The sequence below is a fragment of the Heteronotia binoei genome, chromosome 1 (assembly GCF_032191835.1).
Source record: "Heteronotia binoei isolate CCM8104 ecotype False Entrance Well chromosome 1, APGP_CSIRO_Hbin_v1, whole genome shotgun sequence".
Lineage (NCBI taxonomy): Eukaryota > Metazoa > Chordata > Lepidosauria > Squamata > Gekkonidae > Heteronotia > Heteronotia binoei.
Genome location: NC_083223.1, coordinates 83,407,163 through 83,425,434, shown reverse-complemented (window position 1 = coordinate 83,425,434; position 18,272 = coordinate 83,407,163). Strand labels below are relative to the sequence as shown.

Genomic DNA, 18,272 nt, shown 5'->3' with positions numbered 1-18,272 from the left:
AAGCTGAAAGTCACTCAGGTTCCAACTGTGCCACTGTGATGTAATAAAAACACAGGAATCACCGAACATGCCTGGATTCCTGCTCATAAGATGTTTAACAGATTCAAGGATCAAGCAGCAATGTGTCTTGAAAGCATGCTTGAAAAGAGACAGATGGAGTGTAATGGCAGGGGCTCAGTTAACTACTCTCAGCATTCCACAGTTAAGGATACATCAGCCCATCAATCTCCAATTCGGACTTATTTATTTCCCTCACTATGTTCTCTCCAGTGTAATATACGCCATCACATAGAAGTTGATTGTGCCAACAAGTTCATTAAATATATAAATCCAAAAAGGCCTGTGCTGTGGCCCATTGGTTTTTCTGTTTCCTTCCATGTGTTTATTCTAAATAGTTGGCTTCTACTACAGTACACACAGGCCAATTGCTAAGCAAAAGAATAAGCAAATATCCAATATCCAAAATTACTGCTAATATGAACAGAAAAAGAGTGTAGCACCACAGAAAAATTCTAAAAAGAAAAACAGTGTAATACTCTTTCATAAAAAATAATGTGAAAGAACACTGCAATCAATATGAACGGTCACTGTACTTATTATCCTTTTTAGTTTTGTTGCAGAGTATCATCATGACTCTTTGCCCCCACTGTTTACAATTTTTTTATTCTATACATGTATATATTTCTGACAACTGAGGCAGAATCACCTATCTTACCGCATGAAATCTACTTCACAAAGGCTTGTTCATCAATACGTATTTAATATTTATATTTGACAAAGGGAGCTTTGACTCTTAGAAACTTAGAACCTGAAAACGTTATTGCTCTCTATGGTGCTATTGGACTCAAATCTAATCAATATTTCAGACACCACAATTTTGTTGTTATTTTAACTGTAATAGACTGACAGTGCAGCTCTAAGCAAAGTTACATAACCTTCTAAGTCTGTAGAAGTCAATAGGCTTAGAAGGGTGTAATTCTGCTGAGGCTGGCATTGTAACTTAGTAGCTCTCTGGAATAGGCAGAACAGAGAATATAGGTGCTTGGGTGGGGGCAAAAAAGTCATACTAAACAGCAGACCTTGAATTCAGCAGGAGCGCACAGGAGCACAGCTCCTGAACCTTTCTGACGGTTCCCCCTCCTCCTCCCCACCTACTTACCTTGTCCATTGAATATAGGTGCAGCAGCATAACAATCCCTGGATGAGCTCCATCACTTATTTTTCTACAAAATGACCCCTGTTAAACAGTATTTTAATTCGAGTTTTATATATAAACAACAAAATGCGGATGATGGCCTGTGGCCCACGTAGCTACATATCGTCAAAAGGCCCACTTAGGTCTACAGCATCCAAACAGAAAAAGCCAAGCAAAGTGAGTTTACTAGAGAGGCCATTCAGGCTTCCACCCCCACAAACCTCACAAACCTACCTGTATCTAAGCTTTTCACAAAGGAACCCTAAATGACACAGAAAATAAAATCTAAATAGAATCACACATTCCACTGCCCAACCTTCTTTTTAATGCAATTGTTTCTTTCTCTGAGCATTAAAAACTCACTTTTTACCATTTTCTATAGAATATAATTAAATCTGCAAATATAAAACCACTATGAAAATGAACCATGTCACTGTGTTGTCATGTATCGTTTTAGCACTGAAGATCCCAGTGAAGGCTGAAGGCCCAAAGGAAACAGAATCATAGAATATCACCATCACGAAACTTAAGGGAGCTTTCTCCAGCAACCATCGTGTTTGTGCAGGTGATTAGTTGGATGATATGACATGACAAGACACCTGCAAGCCAGTCATCAACTCTGTGGTTAACTTGCCACCACTCCCACAGTATTAGCAGAATCTGTGTGGGATGGTGGTGGTAGCCGCAAGGCTTTTTTTTAGCAGGAACACACAGGAACGCAGTTCCGGCTGGCTTGGCATCAGGGTGTGTGGCTTAAAATGCAAATGAGTTCCTGCTGGGCTTTTTCTACAAAAAAGCCCTGTGTGAAACAATAGTGACAACAGGGGCTTGGTCTAATATGCAAATGAGTTCCTGTTGGGCTTTTTCTTCCAAAAGTCCTGGGTAGCAGCAGCAGGCATAATGCAAAACATATGTCACACATACACCACCGAGCAAGAGGCAACATGTTACACACATTTCTGGCAACAACTGCATTACAAGTCAGTTCCAAAACATTAGCTATCTCCATTCAAAGCACCCCTCTCTGCCCTTGCTTACTGAGCCACAGGGATGGATTAACAATTAGGCCTATGGGCCCCTGTGCCTTTAGGGCCCCTGGGCCAGCTTTCTCCCCTGGTTTTCCCTCTGCTTGCAGCCTTCCCAGCCTGCACACATAGCCTGCAACTAGGGTTGCCAAGTCCAATTCAAGAAATATCTGGGGACTTTGGGGGTGGAGCCAGGAGACTTTGGGGGTGGAGCCAGGAGACATTAGGGGTGGAGCCAAGATCAAGGCTGTGACAAGCATAATTGAACTCCAAAGGGAGTTCTGGCCATCACATTTAAAGGGATGGCACACCTTTTCAATTCCTTCCTTCCATTGGAAATAAGGAAGGATAGGGGCACCTTCTTTTGGGGCTCATAGAATTGGACCCCCTGGTCCAATCCTTTTGAAACTTGGGGGGTATTTTGGGGAGAGGCACTAAATGTTATACTGAAAATTTGGTGCCTCTACCCCAAAAAACAGCCCCCCCAGAGCCCCAGATACTTGTGGATCAATTCTCCATGATTTTCTATGGGAATAAATCTCCATAGGGATTAAAAGAGTTCCCAGCAGACATTTCCCTCCCCTCCCCCCGCTTTCTGACCCTGAAGCGGGGGGAGGGTCTCCAAACCGGGGGATCCCTTGCCCCCACCTGGGGATTGTCAACCCTACCAGCAAATGAGTCACTCTTTGCCCCACTTGCCTGGTATGGCAGATGCTGGTGTGATTGCCAAGGTTACGACTCTCTGCCTCTCCCCCACAGCTTTGGCAAAGGGGCTTTTGAAAAGGTGGCTGCAGTGGGGGCTGCAGACAGCGGGGCAGCCACTCCAACTCTGAGTTAACTTGAGCGGGGGCCCCCAAGATTTTGATTCCACATGGTTTAATCTGGCAGGGCCTCCACAGGGTTTAATCCAGCCCTGCTGAGATGAGTAACAACAGCAGTGGAGTGTGGGAGAGGCAGGCAAGGCTGCTGTCACAGACAAGCTCGCAAGTCCTCCTAGTTCGATACAAGAATGTCACAAACCCCCACTCATTTGGCCCACTCACTGCCCTCACGCTGCAGATTGCCTGTGGAGTTGATCTCGTGGGTCAGAATCCATGAATGGGTCACGCTTGACCTGCAACATGTTTTATCAATGGCATCATAACCACTATCTTTTTATTAAATGTTTCTTTGTCTTAAAAAAGAAAGAAAAATCAGTGAGGGAAGGTGGCCAAAGGAAGAGGAGGCTGTATTGACACTGCTGTGTACTTTGTGTCATCAATGCATGATAACCTACTGCTGAAAACTCCCTCTTCTAGGCAGCTATTTCAGAAGCACTGTCTCCATTCCATCTGGCTGCCCTACAAAGAAAATCAGGAACTATTTCTATTTATTTTTCAAAGGTATACCTTACACTCCACTTTGTACAAAGCATCTTTCAACAACAACAAAAACCACAGCATAAAAATTATAAACAATAATTAAACATCTAAACAAAGAATGTGATTACCAAATGAACAATAACCTTCTCCTCAAATAAAGAACAGCAAATAAACTAACCACATTTCCATAACCACACCCAGTAAAACATAAGGACGAAAATAATCATCATCTGGTTTCTAGAACATAACTTGAAAATCAATAAGGTTTTAGGTCCACAAGAACATGGGAACAGAACAGCCTGACACAGCTTTCTGAATATCCCAAGAAAGGGTATCCCAGGACCTCACTGGACAAATTGCTGCAGAGAAAAAAAATGCAGTCACTGAAATATATTGGTACATATGTTAACTCTGGTTTTAATGATGTACTGGGTTTTTGTTGTTGTTGCTATTACAATGAGGCTTTATCATGTCAGTTTAAATTTGATAACTACTTTGGTGGCCTATGTAAGGGCACAAGGTGAGGTAGAACTTTTGTAAAAAACATTTTTTAAAAAAAAGGTCATAGATCTTGTGATGCAGCGTTCCTGCTCAAAAAAAGCCCTGGAGATAATCAGTGTATCTCTGATGTCCCCAACATGTCTTGACCCCACAGCAACCTAGTACAAAAACACACCATTAATAACAGGTGATCATTATTTTAATTCAACTGAGGCAGCCTGAGTTAAGGCTACAAACTCTCAGTAAAAAGAACTTGACACTAACAATGAATTGGCCACTTCACACATCACAAAGATTTAAAACCCATATCACCACAGGAAAAGCAAACCGTTCTCAAGTCTTTCACTCTATTTAGACAAGGTAGAATAGAAATGTCTGAATAAATAAATACAGGTTGGATAGTTGTTGCTCTTCAAACAAAATACTGCTGAAACTTGGAAGTCTCTTGGAATACTGGTTTGAACTTTTACAGGTTACAGGTTACTGGTTTGAAAGCTTACAGGTTTGTTTTATTTTTATTTTTTGGAAATCACAGCTTCAGAAGGATTGGATGAGGGCTGGATATAGAATACAAGTGTGGGTTACTATTTTTCCAGCAAAGCCCCACAAAGACAATATTTGCAGCATTCAGTGAAACATTCATGTTGGCTGAAGGTTTCCTGTGTGTTTCCTCAATAGACAAGTACCAGATGGGGAGGGCAACCTGAAAAACCAGTGCAGGGAGGGAACAATTAACCCCTGCTCCCCCCACCCGCAACCAGGTCATGGCCCCTCTGTGAGTCAAGACCTCCATCCATACAGCTAAAACTTACAACAACAACAAAAAAGCACCCCACACTGAAAAGCCAATCACAGACCTTCCAGCATCTCATCTGGTTTTACCCCTAATGGCTAAAAAAATAAAATAAATTTAAAAACACCCAAACATCTGATCTCTGAGGTTTGAAAAACATCAGCACTACAAAGTATTTATTAAAAATACCCAGAATCTCACTAACCATAAGAGGATCCAGTTTTCATCTGCAGCCCTGCTTCCCAAAATATACTATTTATTACTGAAGTAACATTCCCTAAAATGGTGCTGTTCTCCCTTTTGATGTGTACATGGTAAGGGTTGGGGGTTTTTTTAATCAAACACCAAAAAGCTCCCTCCCCTTCTGAATTTTCTCCTTCCACAATAATTATTTTGCCAATGCAAAATGCAAGTGTGTACTTGGAAAAAATATGATTCTTTCATTGTTAAGTAACTCTTGTCAATTTTTAACTGTGGCTGTTTTCCTCCTCCTGGAGTAAGAAAAACAGCAGTAAAGGGGGGAGGGGGGCAAAATCACGACTTAACTAAGCCACATACATACAGCTGCAAAAAAAAAAGAAAGAAAGAAAAAACAACTCCCCCTCATCCACATCCCTTCTAAGAACAATTACATTTTCAAAGCCTGGAGAACATTTATTAGATAGAAGGATTTGGGAGTGAGGTTAGTTCTGTGAATTTGTAAGGAGTTTTTCCCCTGTTACCTTGGTAACGGCTACCTTGGCACCCTTGTTGATAAGCTGCACAACATTATCCACTTGCCCTTTATATGCAGCTATGAGAAGGCGTTCTGAAAGCACGGCAACCACATCCTGCTGGCTCATGAATGGCTTTCAGGACAAGCAGTGGACAAGCTCCTTCAGCCCAAAACAAAAGCTTCACATCAGTCCAACGGCAGAACACAGAGGGACCCCAGTTTGGTGGAAGGCTGGCTCCGTTGCTATGCCATCTTCTGGATCTGTAGATTAGGGGAGTGGAGAAGAGAAACCATCAGTCACATCTTGGAAACGAAACAAAACAACTGCAATTACTCCTTCAGAAATCCTCTCAAAAGCAAGTAGGAGCCACAAAGAATTGCTGGGATTTTGACACGCAACAAACAAGAACTAGACAAGATAAGACTTTTGATACATCCTACTGCTCATCCAAGAGTTTAGCTATTACTACAATAAATAAAAAGTACTATAATCCTAACCCCAGATTCCAACAATGTGGGAAACACGAGGTGAGCCTCTGCACTGTCCGGAAGCCATCCTTCTTCTCCCATTTGCTCCAGGATGCTCATTTGCAAGCTTGCTCTCCCTCTGGAGCTATTCTCATTAGTGGGCAGAAGTGCTGTGTCTCCTCCCCTTTTGATCTGCTCACTTTCACAGTATGAAACCTCCAGCGTATTTAGGTACCAATCAATTACCCTATGCCTGAATGTCTTCCAACTGGAGCCTCATTATTGTTAAGCACATCGTAAAACTGACTCAGTCCACCCTCTCAACAGTGTGTAGCTGTATAGATCGCTTAACAGAGAGTATGTCTCATGAAAAGCAATTAAAGAGCAAAAAAACAGAGCAATCTGCTATTCCCTCTATGAAGTGCCAGTGTTGAAAGGCTGTCTTGCCACATTCATATACCATGTACAATTTCTTTTTGCTCTGAATTTCTTCATGGGTCTAAAATAAGGAAGGCAGACAAAACCCACAGAAATTACTGCCAGTGCCTTAATCATCCACACAGACCTTGGAAAACTGGTTCACTTGCTTCGCCATGGGAAACAGAGTCTTGATGACTTGTGTGAGACCAGACCACCCCCTGAGTTTATATCCAAGTAAAAAATGGAACCCAGACTACACACTCCCCCCACAAAAAAATAAATTGTTCATGGATATAAATGATAGTATCTAAACTCAATTACCCCAACCTAGCTAACTATATAAACCAGGGGTGGTCAAACTTGCTTAATGCAAGAGCCACATAGAATAAACATGGTGTTTGAGAATCACAAGAGGGAGGGAGGGAAGGAAGAAAGGAAGGAAAATAAATGAGAGAGAGAGGTGGAAAGAAAGCAACTTTAATTTTAAATGCATTCTCCAAGCCACTGGCTGGCTTGCCTTGGATAAGTGATTTGAAGCAGGGGTGTCAAACATGTGGTTCAAGGGCCGAATCAGGCCCCTGGAAGGCTCCTATCAGGCCCCTGAGCAACTGGCTGTTGTCTGCTTCCTTCTCCCTCTCTCTTGCTTCCTTCTGCACCACATCTTGGCTTTGCCAGGCTTGCTCAATCACACAGGAGCTATAGGGGAATGCCTCTATTTTCACCATTAGCTGAGGCTCCACCCTTGGGGAGGAAGGGAGGAGGAATGCCTTGCTTTGCCAGGCTTGCTCAATCGCACAACAGAGCTACTGAGCCAAGTCTCTCTTCCTTCTATTGGCCGAGGCTTCTCCCCCTCCTGATCCCCTGGGGAAAGAGGAGCCAGAGCTCCCTTTGCTCGGTTTCCTGGATTGTAAGGGAGAGATACAAAGAAAGTCCCATTAAGACCAAGAAGCGCTAATGTTTTAAGCATGTTTTATTCTTTAAAAAAAAATCTTTCATTGTGTGAGTCCTTTACGAAGTTTGTATCTCTGCTACCTGGCATTACATTTTACGACACACACGACCTGGCCCAACACAGACTCATTTATGTCAGATCCAGCCCTCACAACAAATTAGTTTGACATCCCTGAATTAGAGCATATTAACTTTCCATATAAGATAGTTCAGAAGTATATGAGGTGATGCACTTACTGTAAAAGTGTGTCAGCAGGTATTCAGTCCAAAGCTTTGGAAAAAAAGGAAGCTTCCTCCCAAAATCTGTCAGCCTGATCAAACAGCAAGATTTGAAAATGAAAACATTCTTTTCAGTCACTCATGAAAACAAATTGAACTTAGCTATGAAAGCACACAAGTATACTTGAACTGACAATACAAATTAGTCATGTAGACCCACATCAATGAGAGATTGATGTAATCACCTTCCAAAAAATAAAAGCCAACAATATCCCTCAATGACTCATTCATTGTTGCAAAGTAAAAAAAGCATATCACAATGCATCAAGGCAGGATAGTTTTTCATCCCATCCCTGATAGTCCATCTGCTAGATTTTGGACAAGCTGAAGCTTCCAGACTGTTTTTAAGGCAGTCCCACACAGAGTGCATTACTGCCTCCAGGCTCCTGTTAAGGACTTCCACAGAATGAGAATGTAATTCACAGCAGAATGTAATTTACAGCAGAAAGAGATATAATTTGCATATTGGTGGCACCTTACTCCCTAATCTCCTAACGATCTTTCCCAACAGTTTCATTTAGAAGTTAAGCAGCATAAAGAACAAGATGGAACCCTCCAGGTTCCCATCATATAAATGCCATAAGGTTGAGCAGAACCACTAAATCATGGTTCCCCCCCCAACACAGCCAGTCTCTACGGACGGATACCACAATTGATGACACTGAATGCTGAGGAGAGTCCAAGAGGATCAACATGGATGCAGTCATCCTGCCACTGTCTTGGAGAAGACCATCAGTCAGGGTGACCAAGGCTATTTCTGTCCCAAACCCTGGCCTCAATATTGACTCAAACAGGTCTAGATAACCTCTCTCCTCCAAGACTGCCTGAAGCTGAGTAGCCAACCAGCTGCTCAAGCATTTTGCCCAAGAACTGAATGTTGTTAACTAGGTATTAGGGGTGTCCAGAGATACTGTCTTCAGGAAGAATTTCATGATTGCCTCTTTCAAGGTGATTATTACTGCACACTCCCTCAGAGAGGCATTTATTACCTCCTGGTCCCACTCAACCAACCTAGTCTGGCCTGATACCAACAGCTACAAAAGTTAAGGATCGAATCTAGATGTTGTGGGACAGACACTTCTAAGCAGCCCTCCTTCATAAGCTCTCACCAACTGAAAGTCATTCATATAACTAGGACCACACTGCATTCTAATGGCATCCTGCACCAACTGCAGACTCTACGTCATTACAGATGCAAGCAATTTGATTCACAAAAGCATCAGAGCAGGGCCTGTATGCCTTCCAGGTCTACATTATCAGGAGCCCAGGATAAGACAGTAACTGTAAACATTAAAATTAAATTAGCTACAAAAGGTGACATGCTTATATTCTGTCATATGGCCTAACCAACCTGCCCTCACCCTGCTTTTCAGTGGCCAAATAATGATCATGTACTCCGCATTTCTACCTTACCATCTTTGTTTTTGGGAGGAGCAAGCTAGTACTATTTTTCTGCAAGTATCAAGACCAGGATTGCAGGAAGCTACTAGACAGAGACAGGGAACAAGGAGCCAAGGATAAGGTCAAAGGAAGATCCAAGAGCTGGTACCATAAAAGCAGAAATCAATGATACCAAATTGTCAAGCAGAAGCCAGAATCCCATGGAAATCCAATGGTCAATCCCAGAAAAGGAGATGGCAAGACTACACTAATCATTACCCAAGGTCACATGAAAAGGCAAAGGTCAAAAGAAACAGAGTAGGAAAGATCAGCACATCAGGACAGAGTGGTAATACTGTAAAATTGATTGGGAATCCCCAAGCCTTCATTGGGGCTTTGTAGTAATTCTTGCAGAGAACCTCTCATTCTGTATTTAATTTCTTTAGGTGCTCCATACAGAATGATAAAACTATTGGGGCAGTGGGTTGATTTTAAAGCAAGAGAAGATACCCAACCATACAACCTTCTGAATTCACCCATGTTCTAGTGGTAGCAAGTATGCAAATAAAATTACTAAGTGGCTAGGTAAGTAAATGTTATGTATATGTAAATGCAGCAGAGATAAAAAATGCAGTGATGCAAATGTATTAGCTTTAAAAACAGAAACTTTATGTTCTATTAAAAGGAGGGTTTACTGAGAGTTGAAAAATAACAAACAACAATACAGGAAAAACATCCTGCCTGTCTACTCTGTAACCTACATGTTTACTCTGAGACTTCTAAAATGATTAGTGATGCTTGAACAAAGGACCATAAATTGAAACTCAGTCCTTACTCTCCAGTCCAATGTACAGATTACCCAACTGCATCCCAATACTGGCTAATTATGCATTTTGTCACCTAGCTCTAGGCTTGCCAAACCCCAGGTCCCAGTAGGGGGTCTTCCAATTTTGCAGGCTCCTTCCCGTTCCCATTCAACTGGCTGGTGGAGGGGAGCCCTGCCTCCACACCCACCATGTGCCTTTCAACTTCAGAAGGCTTTAAAAAGGTCTGCTTTTTAGACAGTGTGTCTATCCCTGTAAATCTAGGAGCCAGGCTGAATGGGTGAGCTGGCAGAACAACATGGCTGCTCCCAGTGACTTGTGAAACTGTAAGTAAGGAAGGAAAGCAGCCCAGACCCTCTGTTTTATAATCTTTTCAGAAGTCATTTGCATAGCAAAGGGTAAACTAGAATCTTTGTTTTCCCTGTGTTAGTCCGAAGAACTTGGAACTTCAGCAACTCATGCGTAAATTGTCCCAGTGAGACCACAGAAGTGTGGGATTGCAAACTGGGGTTTTTTTGGGCTGCTCTGTGTGTGGGGGGGGGGGAGAGAGAGAGAGAGAGCAAGAGAACTAGGGTTGCCAAATCCTCTTCATCCCCCAGCAGGGAACAGTCGTGTGTGCCATAGAGTTTTGCCTCCCAAATGGCTAGAGCGTCCGGGAAAACCATAGAGTTTTCCTGGAAACGCCTAGAGCGGCCCCGCATGGGCACTGTCATTTTGATGTCACTTCCGGGTGACGTCATCACGCCAGCGACATGGAGGAAGGTTCCCCATGTGGGCCAGCGGGTTGAGAACCTCCCAGGTGGGAGATTCCCCGCCCGGATTGGGGGGTTGGCAGCCCTAGAGAGAACACAGAACTTGCAGCTGTTTGAGGGTGAGGAAATAAAGACTGTATTCAGGGGAACTGCACTGCTGTATTTTTACTTATTTATTTTAAGGAATGTGAAAGTCTCCTGGCTCCACCCCCAAAGTCCCCAGACATTTTCTGAGTTAGACTTGGCAACCCTACCTAGCTCTGATGGCAAATATGTGCAGGCTATTCTATTGGTCTGTAACCTTAAGCTAGCCAAGACATCATCATGCATTAAATGAACAGTTGATTATTTCATGACTTCAGGGAAGGAACTTGCAAAAACCCAACACTAAGTGAGATAGATCAAGATAGGTGCTACAGTTAGTCTGTCTGTAGCAGTAGAAAAGAGTTAAGAGGACCTTAAAGACTAACAAAATTTGTAGTAGGGTATGAGTATCCGAAGAAGTGACTCACACAAAGTTCATACCAACCACAGATGTTAGTCTTTAAGGTGCTACTGGACTCTTACTCTTTTCACACGTGAGGGTAGTAGAAAGCTGACTAGAATGCATTCCTGATGAAAGGGTATATAAAATTAATTGGAACATAGAACACAGGTTGGATAGAAGTCGGAGGGTGGGGGGAGGAGATGGAGGAAATATGCGTGAACAAGGCACAAGGGATTAGAAGTGCAAAACATTGACAGGCAACATTTAGACTGCAGCCAGAGGAGTTTCAAAAATAGGATGTTTAAATGAGCCAATATACTGGGAAGTTGGAGACAGCCACTTTTATGCAACCAGGATGTGCCACATGGTTACAGGTAAGCAAGGAACACTACTAATATGGCTGCGCTAGAACCATGACACCCTATTGAGCACCTGGCCAGGTCCAATAAAATACCATCTTATTCTATAAAATGGGAAGTGTAAATGCACCTATGGATCAATATACACATAAAATAATTGAGACCCTTCAAACCACTGCCTTTATTTTAAAAAAAAAACAACCTCTGCTTTTGATATATAAGAACTCATCATTATGGAATATGCAATCAGTGCTGTCAAGCAAGTTTTAGTTAAGTTTCATAGCTTTCTATTTATGAGCTTTTTTTCCAGTTTCACTGCCAAACTGAAAAAGATTTTATTTGAAAAAGGACCTTCTGTTGTCAACAGCAACACTTCCTGTGCAATATCAGCTGGCCAAATATCGACATTAAATTCTGTTTCTCTAAAAACAGAAACATAAGCATGCCGAAACAGTTAATTTTTCTCTAAGGCAGTTTTGTGTTAATTATTCATATTGTCTCCAAAGTTTGCAGAGCTATAATAATATAATTTAAGCAATATAATATGAAGCTATTTGTGAGACATTAAAACACACACACTTTTTTGTTACCTGATTAAAATTATGATTATGATTATTATTTTGATGGAAATTTTGCTTGCAGGTTAGGGCAGGATATAAATCTAAAAATTGAATTAAACTAAATTAAAAATGATTGTTTTAAGGTCTTCAGTCATTCTAATGTTGACCCACCTTCACCAATTACATTGATGATTATTCACATCCAATTCAGTAAGACCAAAAATCATAGAATCATAGAGTTGGAAGGGGCCATATGGGCTATCTAGTCCAACCCCCTGCCATCTTGAAAACAGGTAAAATCAGCAACTGCCTGTTTCTCTGGGGAGGTTCCCACATTATGGAATGGTCAACCTAAGGCTATGAGGAAGGCCCCTATGGTTTTGCAAAATGTGCAAAGCAAAATTGTTCAGGAGGGCAATCTCGTTGAAGAGGCAGAGCTATAGTGCAATGAATCGGATCAAGAGGTGACTTTTATTAGGAATAAAACTTTTCCTGCACCAATTGTCTTACCTTAAATAGATATGTTTTCTTATAGTGTTCTTGGTGTTTTATTCCTCTTCTGTTCTACAGTCCCAGATAAACTGCATTATTTTTGTATTACTAGGAATTTTGCTGATAGATTCAAATGTTGTCATATTTTGTAATCTGCTACTGTAACCCGCCTTGAATTCCATTGAGAAAGGTGGGTTATAAATAGGGTTTTCAGCTCCCTTCTGGCAACTGGCAGGGGAGGGCAGGGCTTACCAGGAGCAGCAGGGAGGCTCATACAACATACAGCTATGTCTCTACATCACTGCCCACCAGTGTTTCCTCTAAACTGAGTTAGCATGAGCTAGCTCACAGATTTTTAGCTTCTAGCTCACACATTTTTGTCTTAGCTCAGGAAGGATGACCCCAGAGCTCACTAATTTATGAAGTAGCTCACAACTTTAATGCCAGTAGCTCATAAAGTAGAATTTTTGCTCACAAGACTCTGCAGCCTAGAGGGAACATTTCTGCCCACATGACCTGTAAGTGATGTCATCACATCCACAATGTCAGGTTGATGCTCTGGTATTTAGGCAAAAACTCTATGGTAAATTTGGCTTCTACCACAGAGTTTTTGCCCAAATACCAAAGCATTGCCCTGACAGCCCAGACATGATGACTTCACTTACAGGTCATGTGGGCAGTGACATAAATATGTCACTGCATGTTGGATGGATCTCCTCCTTTTTTTGATGCAAGTCCTGCCCCTGTCAGCCAGCTGATCAGCAGTGGGGAGGTAGGGCCCATCAGGAGGGGACCCTCATCTCCACCAGGGGATCTGGCAATGCTATTCATAAATGAAAACAATCAAATAAAACATGGGAAGGACTAATAATATTATAGTAAAAAGCTTATAGGAAAGACCCATGTAATTGTCCACATACATGGTTATGGCATTTATACACATATTACAGCTGTATGGATAAAACCATAACAGGGGACCTTGTAATGTAACTGGGCAGGGGTTCCAAAAACAGAATTGTGGGTAAAATATGCCAATTGTATCTACATCTGCTACCTCTCTCTATGAGGCAACGGTGTTATCCTCTGGTGCTGACATCAGTTTTTTCCTGCATTTTTTTGCCCTCCAGTACAAACTAGCAATGCAATCCTAGGAACACTTTACTTGGAGTAAGGCCAGCTGAATAGCCCTGAGTAAGATTCTGAGTAGACCTGTCTAGGATTGTACTCTGGGCAATGGTTTGGAAAACTGCATAAATCCCTCCCCCACCCACAACAATTCCAATTCATTACTTTTCAGTCCCATAATTACAGTAATAATAAAAACTGAAATGAAAAGTTGGCTATACAATATAGGGTCTATTTTCATTGTAGCTAAAGGAAAGCCACTTAGTTTACATCATGGCTGAGGTTAATATGTTATTCGATTACCTAGGGCACAGAGCGTTAATCTCAAATTGTATGCCTATATTTTCAAAGAATGACACAATATGAAAAAGATTTCACCAGACGCATGAAACAGCATAGGGCCCAAAACACCTCTGGTGGCCTAGGGTGCTTTTTTCCCCTTCTGCTCGATCAAGTCTTCCCATCTAATATATGCAGTTTTGCTCATTAGAGTGATTTCCCCCTTCTTTATAAATGAGAGAAAGCAACTAGGGCAGGTGCAGACCACCAGCCAGGAGGTGGTATTGGATTCCTGCCAACACTATCTGCAGACCACTTAGCATAATAAGGGAGACACAGACTGTTTTAACCCCACCCGGAAAACAGAAGGTCAATAAAAAAATAAACTTGTTTTTGTCAACCCAAGCAAGTTTGCTGTTCTGCCTCCAGTGTGGAGATATATTTGGCAATAACAATTTATACCTCTGACACTATATGCAAGGGCTTTTAAATACAGTAATATCTGATTCATGCCCCTTTCCAAATTACACAATGTATGCTGAGCAAAAGGTTTTAGTAATTTTGTTAATCTACACAGTCAACTTTTATGTATCTAGTTTAGCAACCTTTCCTATCTCCAAGCAGAATCCTCAGATGCTATCGCAAACTCCCCTACGTTATCGGACTACTGGCAAGCCTCACTAAATATGAATCTGCTCACTATGGGTCAGCTGCAATAAATGTGCAGATAAAACATTTTGTCTGAGATCTTCCAGCAACTGTCTAATCCAGACATCAGACTCCCTCCCCCCTCTGTCTAACTACTGTCCTGTTTTCTCCAAACTTTGATTTAGTCCAAAAGAATTTGAAGGGGGGTAGGTGTGGCAGTGAGTAGGCTGTAAACACCTTTTTAATGTGGTGTCTTCCACACACAGGTTATCTGGCCAGTAGTGTTGCCAGCCTCCAAGAGGGCCTGAGAGCTCCTTTTTCTAAACTGATCTGTAGCTGGCAGAGATCAGCTTCCCTGGAGAAAATGGCTGCTTTGCTCTATGGCATTGTATCATGCTAAGAACACTCCCCTCCTCAAACCCCAGTCTCTCCTGAATTCACCCCCAAAGTATCCAGGTATTTCCCAACACAGACCTGCCAACCCTAGACCAGAGTTCAATGCTCTTTGGAAGTGGGTCCCCCCTGCCCTTCCCCATAGCATTGTGGTACATTTGTGCACTTCTGGGATTTTCCTCACTTTTCTTAAATTTTTCTGAAATCTGCTTTGCTTTGAAGTTTTGGAAAATATCCCAGTAAAGTTGAGATGGCTGGTGGGGGTGGGGGGAATTTAGATTTCTCAGCTTCCATGGCAGCCATTTTCTCTGACAGCAGCAGCCATTTTTCTTGATCATAGCACACAAGTTAAAGAAATGCAAAAAAATAAAATGTAGTATTGACTGTGCTTTTAATTCTTAATAGAAGTCCATAATCAATGGCAGCAAGGCTGCTAATCCAAATAAAAGAAATAACTATTTCAGTGTAAACAAGATAGTAGCCAATATCTCCATATGTTATGTGTCATTATTTATTGGATTTGTTAATTGCCCTATCCCAGCTCATGCTGGGCTTTGGGCGATGTACAACAGATATCATAAAGCATATACAAGTTAAAATCAACACAATAAATTAGATTTTTTTTTTCAAAAAAATCGCAGATGCTACTGTATGAGTTTCTGTTTACACTGTGGACTACCACAGCCACATACTGGGAAGTGGGGAGAGAAACTTACAAAGCATCAGGGGGAATGGTAAAGAGGAGGAAATAAGTGCCATTAATCTTATTAAATCCTTATAATTTTATGGGAATATTAAGAACAAACATATTTCAACGGTTTATAGTAGAAGTGGTTATTTGTATTAAATTTTACTAATATTTTAAAGAAATTAATGCTTATAATTTTATGCAAAAAAAACCCTGACAAAATATTAATGAATTAAAAAAGGAAAAGGCAAGTGGGAAGGATTCTCTTAGACTGCAGAACAAAGTATAGTTAAGATCTAAACCAGGGATGTCAAACATGCAGCCCAAGGAGGGGTCTTATCAGGACCACGAGCAAATGGCTGTCATCTGCTTCCTTCTCCCTCTCTTGATTCCTTCTGCATCACAGGCTTTGCTAGGCTTGTTCAATTACATAAGAGCTCTGGAGCAAAGCCTCTATTTTCTCTATTGGCTGAGGCTCCTCCCTTGGGGAGTAAGGGAGGAGGGAAAGCTTGCTTTGCCAGGCTTTCTCAACTGCACAGCAGAGTTACTGAGCCAAGCCTCTCTTCCTTCTATTGGCTGAGGCTCCTCAGAGCAAGCATTGTCAGTTATCAGAAACTGTTAAATAAAATATTGCAAGAATGCTAAATGTTTTAAGCATTTTTGTATTTTAAGTTAAAAATAATATCTTTAATTGTCTTTGCCTGTGTCCTTTATAAAGTTTATATCTCCACTACCTGGCATTACATTTTATAACACGCATGGCTCAGCCCCACAAAGTCCCATTTATGTCAGATCCAGTGCACGCAACAAATGAGATCAACACCCCTGATCTAAACCACATTAGAATCAAATTTCCCCCTAAACAATTGAGACAACAAAGATATCCTAGCATCGGATGAAGCTGCTGAACAAACATTGTTTTGGGTGAAGGGACAGTTCTTACATTATTTCATCAATTCCATGTGGGGCCCTTCCTGCTCCTACTAAAAGAGCTAGTTAGGGTTGCCAGCAGGAATACATTTGCATATTAAGCCACACTCCATGACATCACCATTGTTTCATACAGAGCTTTTCTGTAGAAAAGGCCCAGGAGGAACTCATTTGCATATTAAGCTACACCATCTGACACCAAGCCAGCCGGAACTGCATTCCTGCTCAAAAAAAGCCCTGGTTGCCAGGTTCCCCTGGCCACTGGTGTGTGTGTATTGGGGAGAGAGGTTCGATTGCCAGCTTCAGGTTGGGAAACTCCTGAAAATCTGGCTGTGATCTCCAGGAGGACAGGGATCTCAGTGGGATACAATGCCATTGAGAGTACCCTCCAAAGCATTCATTTTCCCCAGAGGAACTGATCTGTGTGGAGATGAGCTGTAATTCCAGGGGACACCCAGGTCCTACCTGGAGGCTGGCATTCCTAGAGCTAGTGCTGCTTGTATGAGGATTCATATACCCCAGAAACTGAGAGGTCACAAAAATACCTACTAAAGAACAAAAACACAGGACCCAAATTATATGAAATTGTATAAACATTTGTAACAATAATAACACCTCAATTAAATGTTACATAAGATTTTGCCAAAGAATCCTGTACTAGGACAGGAACAAACATATCTTAGAAACATAACATATACATAGCAAACATCTGATAATAATCCAGATATTACCTTATTTCAAAAAAGAAGTTTCTCAAAATCATTTATGAATTGTTCACATTAAACATACAACATTCTTAAAGATTACAAAACATCATTTCTTTAAGAATTATGTAAGTATCCATGGAATGAGTTGAACCAAGTCTCCTGTGATCCAGCTTCTGAAGTAAGCTTAAGGGTGTTTTTACACTGACAGTTTGTGACTCTCTATCACTGCATTGGAAACTCACCTTTTACATTATTTAACGTTCTCACAGCTGTTTTGCATCGTTGCTGCCCGAAGCATCTACATTTGTTTCGGTGAGATGAGTTCTGGTGCTGCTGCTGCAACGTTTTTCTCAAAACTAATTCTGATCCGGTCATTTCTCTACAGGCATTTCAAACTTGTATTGTAGACGTTTTCATGCGTTTTAAAAGACTCCTCCAAAATTCACCACAAGGTGCATTAATTTGCATGAAAACTGACAGCACTTGAAATTTTTACGTTCATTGCTTGCCTCATCTTGTAATTTAAATTTGTATTGTTTTTGCAGTGTTGACATGATTTCCAAGCAATCGTATGCATTTAACTAAGCACTGGTATTCTGCCTGCCCTCTGATCAGAGACCCCCACTCCCCAAATTGAAACACTTTCAGCAAGAAATACACCCTAAGCGTCTCAGGGATACAGCTGCATGCTTCCACTATGCAAATGAGCTAGTGTCTTTCAGAGTGGAAGAAAAGAGTTAGAGTAATACACACAGATTCCTTAATAGGATTCGATGCAGAAGAAGAGTGATATTTGCAAAATATCTTACTAGTGGCTGTGTCATCAAAGCCTAGATCTATTTGGTAAGCTGTGCTAGATCTTCTGGTGAGATCATGATAAGGAAACTATCACTCTGAAATGGGATATTACAGGGATAAATGTGTATCACAGCATAAAGTA

General features: G+C 41.5%; 1 protein-coding gene across 10 annotated transcripts in view; it reads right to left on the bottom strand.

Moving 5' to 3' along the window:
- The window catches only part of ANKRD6 (ankyrin repeat domain 6), a 113,331-nt gene that overhangs the window by 48,597 nt on the left and 46,462 nt on the right, over positions 1-18,272 (bottom strand). For 5 of the 10 annotated variants that reach the window (XM_060237092.1, XM_060237100.1, XM_060237138.1 and 2 more), the window contains exon 1: positions 5,598-5,612. Coding sequence is in view for 5 of the 10 variants with exons in the window: in XM_060237155.1 (XP_060093138.1) it covers positions 5,598-5,717 (120 nt within the window). In the remaining 5 variants the exon portion in view is untranslated. Of the gene's footprint in view, positions 1-5,597; positions 5,852-6,088; positions 6,234-18,272 lie in introns of those variants that run through there. The other 5 variants (XM_060237155.1, XM_060237162.1, XM_060237120.1 and 2 more) reach the window with 3 other exon arrangements.